Here is an 11359-nt window from a genome sequence, read left to right as displayed (position 1 = left end):
GACTAAAGAGAATCTAAAATAAGTGATCTGGAATGTGACAAAGCTGCACGTTCAGTGGGACCAAATCTACACACACAAAACTCAAGTCAGTATAAAAACACTGTGTGTAGCAGCGGGGCAGTAAGTATCAATCAGCTGTTTTTTTTAGTGAGCTGGTTCCAATCGTGCTCCAGTCTGATCTCACCCTAGAAAACAAAAATTCCACTAAGAACCATCAGAAAATGTTCCAAAACACAGAGAGGAGTGAAACAAATAATGAGATGCAAGCTGAGGTTTGGTTTCCTAGGCGAATATCATGATTCACTTTTATTAAAAGCATCATAGCTACAATTCATCATACATGATGTCTCCAAAAAACAAAACAAAACGACAAACACCAAAAAAAGAGGAAAAAAAACATTTACATGGTATGTCTGTAAACTTCAAGGCTAGATAAGAATTTTGAGGTAATGCTCTTCAGCTTGCTGGCTAAAAGTAACAAAAAGTCCATTTTTTTCAAGAAAAGTAGCTAAGTAATAAAGGTACCTGATTATTTTAACTCTTTAACACCAGTGCATCAACAGGAACAGAGTGAGACAAAATTGATTGCAGTACTTATTTGTCATCATTTACAGTTTTAGTTTTGTTTTTCTATTCATACGACACTTGTGGTTATTCATATAGTGTGTGTGTGTATATGTATGTCTGTGTGTGTGTGTGTGTTGGGAGAGTGATGTTGGAACATTCAAAAGCTGCCTTGGTTATTGCTGTCTCAGCATTAGAAAGGAGAACCAAGTGTTTGACAGGGAGGGCGACTTCCAAGGAGTCAAAACCGAGCTGTCCCTCCTCCGTCCCCTCAGTTCTCCGTCTCTGCGTCTGCTGGGCTGGCTGTGATAGCAAATGTTAATAAGACCTGGCCACAGTGTGTGTTTGAATGTACTTTTCAAATATTTGAACCACGCACGGCGCCTGAATCATCTCAGACACTTGAACTGGCCTCGGGAAAAGGAAACAAATCAAGCGCCGCTCGCACTTTTCAAGTATTCAAAACTTACTCAGCGACCAGAGTTGAACTTCATATAGAAACTTGTGAATTTCCAACTCTGTTGAAAATGTGTCTCAGTCCTGTTTTGGCCAGGCCTGGTGTCAGTGTGTGTGACTAGAGAAACAGTCTTTAAAGAGAAGGTCACTAGGGAGCAGCACTTGGTCTGAAACTACCGGGATCTTAAGGAAAAACAATAATAAAAATAAAATAATAAAAATAAAAAAAAAAGGATCTGAATGTGGCAGCGACCGGGAAAATCAACCATCTCATGTGCCCCCTTTAAAGAATAAACCTGAAACAACACATCCCTGTGTGGACCACAGCTCCAAACCCATTCACAGAACACCCTCCACACGAGGACGGGCCGGTTTCGGCTGCATGGAGCGGACCGATCAGGAGGCCCGATCGGCGGCAGACCCAGCCCGCCTGCCACTCCTGCGCTGAAAGCCGGCCGCCTCGAGGAAGAGAGAAGGAGACAGGATTCAGGCGTGGCAGTGGAAAGATTCAAGACTGGTATTCAAACAGTGTGGGACTGGGTTTCTAACAGTATTGGTTCAGTGTGCGCGCACACACGCACAAGCACACACACGCATACACTCGAAGGAAAACAGCTGCGGGGACCCAGAAAGTCCCAGAAACAGTCACAGAACAGAGGGTTATGAGAGGTGGGGGGTTAGTGTGTGTAGTGGCGGACTTTAACAGAATGTCTGAGTGTGTGTGCGGCTGACGATCAAGTATGTGTTGGGATATGTGTGTGTGTGTTGTGGTAGTCAGTGTGTGAGACTGAGCTTTAGGCCAGTCCGGTTTTTCCTCCTCAGAGTCTCCCTGGTCTGATATGTGAGAACTAAAAAACACCTGCTCTGAAACAGAACAGCTCAACTCCATTACCCACGATTCCTTTTGCAGCAGCTTTGTCAGACAGACAGCTGTAATGCTGTTTATTGAGAACTGATCTTTTTGATGAGATGCTGCCAAAAACCAACAACAACAAAACAGTCGAGACAAAGGAGGAGGAAGCAAAAATAAAAAATAAAGATCTGAGAGCTGAAAGCAGCAATAATAATATTAATAATAATAATAGTACTATCGGAACCCCGTGAAGTCCTATTTCTGAGGGATTGTGGGAGAGAAACATGTGGGTGCACTGCTCACAGTGCACACAGGCCAACCGGAGAGAAAGAAACAGTCTTTGAAGAGGAGCCGAGCTCGGCTGTGAGGATTTTCCCTGACTACACTATTGATCAGAGAGATTTAACTTAACACACACACACCTCGTCCTCTCTGACGCATAGCAAATATACCTGGCCAAGAAATCAACAACAAAGAGTGAGAGAGAAATCATCAACAACAATGTAAAGAAAAAAAAAAACAGGATCATAATAGTTTGGATATTTCTGGTGGAGGCGTGTAAACGTGGTGGGGGGGAGGAGCACGGGGGAGGGCAGAGGTGAGGAAATGTTCAAGGCCAGTCACATTTGATTTCAGTCACTCTTGTCCTTCTGTGGAGACGCCACCGCCGCTGCCTCCTCCTCCTCTCCTACCATGCCTCCGTCCTCAAGGGCTGAGTCCTCGCCTCTCGTCTCCTCCTCCGCTCCACCCTCCTTGTCCTCGGCCAAGTCACTCTCTCCTCCCTCCTCGTCCTCGTCCTCTTCTGTAGCTTTCAGCGCCCCCTTCTTCTCCTCCTCATCCCTTGGGGGGTTTGCGGTGGCCACGCTGCCGCCCAGCGCTCCAGCCATGGCGCTCTGCAGCTCGGCCAGGGTAGAGGCGGTGGGGAAGCCGGGCAGGCTGAGCCCGCCGAGGCCTGGAGGTAGGAACATGGAGGGGTAGAGGAGGCCGGGCGCCATGGTGGACAGGAGGAACGGGTTGAACGCCAGGGAGTTGGCCGACATGCCGGCGGCGGCTAGCAGAGCGGCTGCATCACCGTTGATGGATGCCTCGGCTGACGAATCGGCAGCTGGGATCTGAGCGGCTGCAGCAACGTCATTAGCTGATTTCTCTGTATTTTCCGCTCCTCCATCATCCTCTTTCTTCTTCTTCGCCTTCTTGACTTCTCCCTCATTTCCCTCCGCCTCCTCATCATCATCTACCACCTCATCGCAATCGTCTCCATCTTCTTTCTCCTGTCCCTCTCTCTTCCTCTTCATGGTCCCTGCCTCGTCGCTCTCCCCCTCCATCGTTCCATTGGTGTTCCCTGATGCGGCGGCGGAGGAGATGGTGGAGTTGGATGCAGCTGCGGCGGCTGCTGCTGCTGTGGCCAGGTTGCCACCAAACAGCCCGCCCAGGCTGAACATGTTGGGGAGGGCGGCGGCCATATTGGGCAGGCCTCCCATGCCGGGCAGCATGAGGGGCAGCATGGAGGCGGCGGCTGCGCTGGCAGCAGCCTGCTTAGGGTCAGTGGGTGGAGGGAAGGCCATCAGACCAGCAGCCAACTGGAGAGACTGGAGGCTCTGGAGGGACGACAGGTCCATCCCTCCAAACAGACTGTTGAGCAGCAGAGGGTTGATGCCTCCTACACACAGACACACAAACACAGGCAGGTTTACAACAAAGCTTTCAGCACAAACACACAAACTGCTGTGAAGTATAGAGCTCCTACACAGACTGATGTTAAGAAATTGATTTGCAGAATATCACAATATCGCAACAAAAAACATGCCTCAGTATGTACTGGACTGTGATAACATCTATGATACTACATGGTTCATTTTATTATTTTTATTTTATAAAAGGACTGCTGCATTGCTTTTGTTTTGCATTTTACATACATGATTCAAGCATTAATTGCAATTGTTTTTTTCACATGGTTAGGCTGTCACAATACCTGATTTTTCTGGTTTTGTTGTCGAAAGAATTCAAGTTGATGATATTATTGCAATATAGCTGTCAAATTCATCTGTAACTTTGTTTTTCTTTTTTGGAAAATGAATTGAAAATGAAATGAACTGTACAAACATGACTTCATGCAGCATCGGTAAGCGTACACTCAGGCAACTAACTAGCTACAAAGCGAGACAAAGAAAACAAAAACAACTGATTTAAAAAAATACAATATGTTTAAGGTGCTGGATTATTTCATTATATTATGAGCATTATTAATGTGATATCAATATTTCATTTTTTTTCAATATCATGGATATTGTCAATACTTTTATCTTGCAACATCTCTAGTTGAAAACTAATTTTATACCAACCAAAAATTCCAAACACATCTGTTTATACATTTGATAGACAATAAAGTCATTTTTCTTTCCGTATTTAAATAAATGTATTGATATTGTTTTTTTTCATGGTATTATTGTACCTTGAAGTTTTGCTATTGTTACATCCCCATAACATATGAAAATTAAGTTAGACAATGTAAAATAGTAACATTTCCCCTCATATTATCTGTGTTGACTGGTTGTTTCAGCAGCAGTTAGTACCTGCAGATGAAGCAGCGGAGGCCAGTGAAGCCTGGGCAGCCTGAGCTGCTGCTGCTGCCTGGGCAGCGGCGGCTGCCTTGGCAATCTCAGATTTGGGTCGTCGTCCGCGACGACGGACACCCTCTTCCCTGACTACAGGGCCGGTCAGAAGGCGATCAAACATGGCTTCTGGGAGGAAACCCTGTGTGGAGGAGGAATTTAGGATTAAAAACAACTTCAATTACAAAGGAACTCCAAACTGGTAAATTTGGTTAATAATGCAACAATTTTCATTTGTAACCAACAACTGATTTAGAAACATTTTGTACAGAGGCAGTGAAATAAATAAAAAAAGTTGTTGCAAAGGTATTACTCTCATAAGTTTTGTTAATGGTTACTAACCGACTGTTTGACGATGTCTGTCCAATCAGGAGCAATAGAAAACTCTGGATTTTCCAGTAACCATCTGGGAAGCTCTTTCATTGGTGGAGCCATGGCCCCGCCCATCTGAGGAACAAGAAGATGAAATGAGTTTCTATTGGAACGTCGATTCATGTAGAAAGACAGATACATCACATACAGAGTGACCTTGACAAGTTACTTGTCCTGAGCTGCATTGAGTGGAGTATTCTGATGTCAGCTCACCTTGCGTCCGTTGCGTCTGTTGACCACAGGCACTCTCTCTTCTCCAGTCAGGGTGTTGATGTCGATCTTGTTGGGGTTTCGACAGCGATGGCGCTTCTGCTTGGGCTTGGAGAACTGAGACAGCAGTAACTCCTCGCTGCTCTTCTGTTATCACAAAACAGAAAGGGAGGTGTGAATAATCAGTGGCAAAGAGAAAGACTGCTGAACAAGAAGAAAGCAGGAATAAGCAGGACACAAACACTTAAATGGTTCACACTAACAAAGAACGGTGAAGAGGAATAACTAAGCTAAAGAGAAGAGGATGACGTACTGGTGTGAATCCAGCCATGTCCATGGTGTATGTCGGGTGCTGTCTCAACCACTCTCCCAGCTCTTTGTTGGAAACTGCTGCTGCGGCCTCTTCCTCCTCCAGACTGCCGGAGGCCAGAGATCTGGCGCTGGGGCTCTGCTCAGGGACAGCGACTGGTCTGTGGGCGCGGGCAGAGCTCTGAACGCCCTCCACACCTGGAACCTTTGTCTCCTCAGCATCATCCTGGATGTTCAAAAGGGACACAGAGAAAAACAATTAATGTAGGTACTGTCTTCCGTGTCAGCGCAACTTTAAAACAAACCATTGAAACACAAACAGCCCCTACCCCTCCTGCTCTCTTGTTGCCCATAAACAGCAGCTCCAGGCCCTCCACATTTTTCCTGCGGCCTCGCCGCCTCCTCATGATGGGCAGGTCGGCCTCCAGTGAGCCATTGGATCTGTGTCCGGAGGTCGGGGCTTGCTGCAGAAGCTCCATCTGGGCTTTGAGGGAGGGGCTTGTCACCAGGGCGCTGGGGAAGCCAGCCAATGAGGGAGAGGCCTTGTGGTGATGATGCATACCCTAAACAGCAAACCACATCAGTTTTAGTTCATGAACTTTACTTTGAATGTAATCATTACTGTAAGATTTGGTAGTACGGCAATACAGGTTCTGATTAAAGGGAAAATTCATGTTTTTTAAAAAAGGGGCTGCGTGACGGAATTGTCTATCCAATATCAAGTTTACACTAGATTTAGAATATTTTCACCAAGTAAACTAGTTGTCAGACAGCCTTTTCTGACAAGAAACCGCCATTCTACAAGTCATATACTGCTCCTTCCAAAGCCACCAAACTATATCGGGGAAAAAAAAGTAATTGTTGTCTCTTTAACACACCAGTCACACAACATAAATAAACTAATATATACAGGGAGCAGTAGACCAGCAACTCCTGTCTTCTGTGAGGTAAAATTACTGTTTTTATCAATGGAGTCTAGTGGCTTTAGAAAGAGTGATATTAGATTTTATAACTGCAGTTTCTAACTAGAGTACACCTAACCCTTTTTGGTATCTAAAATACATTCTGCTGCTGTCCACAGCAGTACATTGCTCAGCTTCCTACATCAGTACCCCTGCTGCTTCTCCAAACTGGGGGCGTCGACCACCATCTGCTGTAGGTAATATGCTGACTGTGGATAAGTATCTCATACAACCACTCTTCAAATAATCCAAACTATTGCTTTAAGAATCAGACTAATGGACTGAGTGTGTTAGTATGAGCACCTTGGTGAGGTCTATGGCCTGGCTCTGGGACTCGGCAGCAGCGTGACTCTCTCTCAGCTGAGCCACCATCTCCATCAGGTTACGCCTCTTGGCCGCCCTCTCCGCCTCAATCTCGATCTTCCTCCTCCTCCTCCTCCTCTGTCGAGGTACCGTCAGGCCCAGAGCGTCCTCCTGCAACATCAACATCAGGCCATCAGTCACACCTGGGTCTGCCAAACGACAGCATCTCACAGAGGAGCATGCCGCTGTATTGCTATTGGTAACCATTAGCACTAATGATGTCAGTGGTATCTTTATTTAGAAAAACTGAAGGCTAATAGGCTAATTCTAGGGTTTCTACAAGTATAATTGCTGTGTAATTACAGTGTACCTAATGTATCTAGAGCTTAAAACCAGCTCAGATTTTTGGACAACTCAAGTAAAAATAAAGTTTCTGAATTGATAAAAATCATTTAGTTCATATTTGAAAAACTCATTGGATCTCTGTCAGGAAAATTGGCACCAACAGTCAAATATCTGAGGGTTTGATGCTGTTTGTGTGCACAAACACTCACATGAACCTGTGGGGATAGTGTTTTATCTTCACTGCCGCTGTAAGGCGTGTGGATGCCGGCCATCGTCAGCTCGGCCAGGCTCCGCCTCTGCAGCGGGCTCTCGGTCGCCGTGGCTACGGCCGCTGTGGTTACCGTGGAGCCGTGCCCTGGCAACAGGTTGCTGGGGAAGTCAAAGATGTGGCGTCTGTTGACAGGCCACTTGCCCTTCAGGACGGCCTCGCAGATGTTATCCATCCTGTTGATCATCACTCGATCCTGAGGGGGAGGAGAGAACGGAGAGGTGACTGACTGGTAGAAGTGACAGGAACAGTTTTTAAGGGAGACTTCCGGGGAATGACACTGAGCTGAGAGGTTGACGCTCCCTGGCTCAGCCACAACTCCTACGTAAATCCCCCCTCTTGGCCAAAAATGGTTCTTTTGATAGTAAAGGTTGCAGATCCCTGGATTGTTTATCTTATAAAATTTCAAAATTGTGACAAATGCTCATAATTTCTCTTGCTCTGAATGGAAACTACCTATTGTAACCCAGCTTTTATTAGCAATGGGCCTTTATTTGTCCACTTCATTTGAGACTCACCTTCGGCCAGAATGAGAAGCCGTATGAGCGCTCCTGCAGGGCCTGCAGTGCAGACGTTTCTGGCAGGTCGTCGGGGCAGAAGCCGTCTCTGGTTTCATTCTGGGCTGACGTGCTGACAGACGCAATGCTCTCCTCGTCAAAGTTCTTCTGTTCCGATGCAGCACTCGCTGTGCGGAGGGAGGGAGAAGTCATGTTGCCGCTCTTAATTTGAAAGGGTTTTCAGAATCATTATCAAGGGATGCAAACTCATTTTATTCTCTCGCCCCTGGAACTCATTAAAACACTGCCAAGTCATGAGGGGAAACGCCAGAAATAAGCCTGTGACCGAGTGCGGTGTCAGCAGTGACGACAACCAGGACAAATAATCCAGTTAACAGGAGGGATTATTATAAACAAGAGAAGAGACATTTGAGACATTATCATGTACAGAAGCTACATTTAGAAATTCATGTCATCATCAATGCCTCTGACTCCCTTCAAGCTAACGTCAATGCAGTAAATTTTCCTCTTACCTTCAGCCTGAGAGGATTTCTCTGATTTGTCGTCTTCATCCATCCTCTCTTCGTCCTCCTCCTCTGGGCTTTTCTCCGTCTCAGCTGACTTTGGAGATTTAGGAGACTCTGGGCTCTCCTTCTCCTCTCCGTCTTCCTCCTCTACAGTCTTGTGTCCCGGTTGTGCTTTAGGAGATGAGTCAGGCTGTTCTGAGAGCTCAGTCTTCACCTCCTTCTGGTCCCCAACAGAGTCGACCGGAATCGTCTTCTCTTCTGCTGAGTCTTTGTCTTGGTCATCTGCTGGCTTGGAAGTCTTCTCTCCTTCTCCACTCTGCTCCTCTTTCAGCTCCTCTTTTTCTACTTTTGGCTGGGTCTCCTCCTCTTTCTTCACCTCTGTCTTTGGTGAAGCAGAAGCTTCATCTTTCCCTTCTCTGACGTCTCCCTCATGTTCCTTCTGTTCAGCAGGAGTTTCAGTCTTGGTACTTGGAATGTTGTTGGCATCTCCTTCCGTTTCCATCTTCATCTCCACCTCTGCCTTCCCTTCCTCCGTCTTCATCTCCTTCCCTTCTCCCTCCTCCTCTTTAGCTGCGTTAATAGCGATTTTGGCGGCAGCTGCAGCGCTCGCCAGCTCTGCAGGGGTGAGAAGGGGTGCAGAGGTGCTTTCTGCTGCTCCCATCCCAGCTTTGGTGATCTCTCCTTGGGCTCCCACGCTGATGCTGGCCCCTCGCTGGCTGGTGAAGCGCTGGTGGGACTCTAGGAAGGCCAAGGTTGGGTCATTCAAGATGTGATAATCTGTCCGGCTCACGCCGTGCTTGGAGGCCCCCAGGAGGAGGTCCCGGTCATGGCGGCCACACTCCCACCACTCAGGGAGGTCCGGGGAGGGCTGGCAGAGCTTGAGGCGTTCAGAGAGCAGAGGATGGGGGAGGACCTGCTCTCGGATGCGGCGGAGCAACTCAATACGGTACAGAGTGCGAGAAGCACGCTCCTCTGTGATGGGGTCAATGATCAAGGTCGGGTCTGGGAGTTCTGAGGAGGGAAAAGGCAGAAAATTTAACATCAATATCAACAAAATATCATGTCAGAAAATTGTTCTCCTTTAATTGACCCCAAACTGAACAACTGCGCAATATGATGAAAAGACTTGCAGTGACCTCAGGTGATATTTGTTTCCTCTTACCCGTTTCAGTCTTGACCTGCATTCTGCAGACCCGTTTACACATGGCGATGAAGGAGTAGTAATATTTCTCCAGGCTTTCATCAGTTTTCTTGTCCAGTCGAGCAAAGGCCCTGAACTGTGCCCAATCAAATTTCTGACGCTGGGTGTCAAAGACAACTCCAAAGGTGGACACTACACGGTAGAAATCAGCCTCCTCACGACGAGTCCATCTGACACAGATTAAAAAAAAATAGAAGTTTGAGAATAGGTTCAATTTTGCTCACAAGTTATGTTTTTTTCATTCAGTTTGACTCTCCTAAATCCTCTGCTTAAAGAGCTTGAATTAAAACTTATTAAAATAATAAGTATGTACTTGACAGACATACACAATGAATGTGCTAATTGGCCCCTTCCATTTGAAGAAACTATATACACTTATTTCATATTCCTAAATTATCAAAGGGCTGGACTGCCATTATTAAAAGGCTGCCTAATGAATAGGCCTGCTGTAAGGTAATTCTTTAAATATTCTTATGTATCCATATACAAATAAATAAACCTTGTAATGATGCGACATAAAACACAGCACTACCTTTGTCTCCTCTCTTTGTAGTACATGGCTCCATCAGCCATCAGGGAGCTAGTGGTCATCACTGGCGATGCCTCTGGCATGAACTGTCCACCTTTGGCAAAGTAAGCACCTCCTTTAGCCAGATAAGGGCTTCCTTCTGCCATGAACACCCCCGCTCCATCTTGGATGTAAGTTGCCCCTCCACCTGTATCTGTAACCATGGCGATGGAAGGCATGAAGTCCCTGCGTCTTCGCCTGCGACCATCAGGACGGTTGAGGGCCTCCTGGCGGAGCTGCTCTCTGCGGTTGGAGCGCTGGTAGGCCGTGATGAGGCGGCGCAGGCGGGCGGTCAAAGCCGAGGCTGCCGGCCAATAGAGACGCTCGTTGGAGCCCGAAGCTCCGCCCGCAGTGGGTGCAGTTTGACCGTTTTCACCTGATTTAGCTACAAAGGAGGAGAGAGGAGAAGGGAAGAGGAAGAGTAAAAAGAGAGTAAAAAGATGATGTGTTGTCATTTCAACACTTGAGCTACATGTTTGGAGTAAAGGCTTGAGGTGAATGTAGTGTTTTAATCAGGGTTAAACCATACATGACCAAGAGTCACTCATGTCATCTTATCATAGTTCAGAGCTCTACAGTTTGCACCTCATTTTTGGACCTTGTTGCCTGTTACAGAAATGTGAAAATCTCACCAAGTTCCAGAGAACAGAAGGGACTGGAGCACATTGATAAATATGCAGCCTTTAATTGTGCAAACAGACGAACGTTTCAACACGACTGTGTCTTCAGAGTCAAGGCAACAAGTTCCTTTGGCACTGACAGTTTAATTGTAGTGGGAGAAATGACTGATTAACTGACATTTCTACAGTCAGAGAAAGCTTGTTCAGTTTTGTAGTTTTCAATAATCATTACATTACATTAAAACTGTCATTTTGTAGGTTTTAAATCAGTTAATGAGATTTTGCAGAATTGTATTGGGCTGTTGTTTCAGTTGGTGTTTAAAGACAACCACAGTTTTATTTCCCTAAATCTGACCTAATTTTTATAAAAAAAAACAGGTTCACATTCAATTACATAGCTTTTAAGTTACTCTGAATTCATCCAGAGATGGAGGGAGAAGGGCTAAAGGTGTTTTAAAAGCTTACCTTCTGTTTCACCTTCCACAGTGTCGTCTTTGTCATCCAGCGGAGAGTTGGTGAAGTCGTCCATGTCGTCTTTAAAAGGCATCCGCAGTGGTTTGTACTCTGGATCCTCATCCTCACTGTAGAGGTTGGAAGGACAGGTAAAGAATTCAAGATTTTAATTTCACGGGAGCACAGACACATGTACAAATACATTTCACCAACTGATCATCTATGATATTTGAAGAACT

The 11359-nt window shown here is 46.1% G+C and overlaps 1 protein-coding gene across 1 annotated transcript in view; it reads right to left on the bottom strand.

Moving 5' to 3' along the window:
* Positions 1-273: 273 nt before the first annotated feature.
* Positions 274-11359, bottom strand: part of chd7 (chromodomain helicase DNA binding protein 7) — a 95327-nt gene continuing 84241 nt past the window's right edge. The window contains exons 29-41 of the mRNA XM_084732261.1: positions 11133-11248; positions 10012-10432; positions 9441-9649; positions 8285-9289; positions 7773-7939; positions 7196-7450; positions 6642-6812; positions 5706-5939; positions 5381-5602; positions 5071-5214; positions 4828-4932; positions 4447-4627; positions 274-3533 (exon numbers count right to left, since the gene is read on the bottom strand). Coding sequence (XP_084588387.1) covers positions 2506-3533; positions 4447-4627; positions 4828-4932; positions 5071-5214; positions 5381-5602; positions 5706-5939; positions 6642-6812; positions 7196-7450; positions 7773-7939; positions 8285-9289; positions 9441-9649; positions 10012-10432; positions 11133-11248 — 4258 coding nt within the window. The 3' untranslated portion in view covers positions 274-2505. The remainder of the gene's footprint in view (positions 3534-4446; positions 4628-4827; positions 4933-5070; positions 5215-5380; positions 5603-5705; positions 5940-6641; positions 6813-7195; positions 7451-7772; positions 7940-8284; positions 9290-9440; positions 9650-10011; positions 10433-11132; positions 11249-11359) is intronic.

Source organism: Lutjanus erythropterus, chromosome 12 (genome assembly GCF_056507025.1).
Source record: "Lutjanus erythropterus isolate fLutEry1 chromosome 12, fLutEry1.hap2, whole genome shotgun sequence".
Taxonomy (NCBI): domain Eukaryota; kingdom Metazoa; phylum Chordata; class Actinopteri; order Lutjaniformes; family Lutjanidae; genus Lutjanus; species Lutjanus erythropterus.
This window is presented reverse-complemented; position numbering and strand designations above follow the sequence as displayed.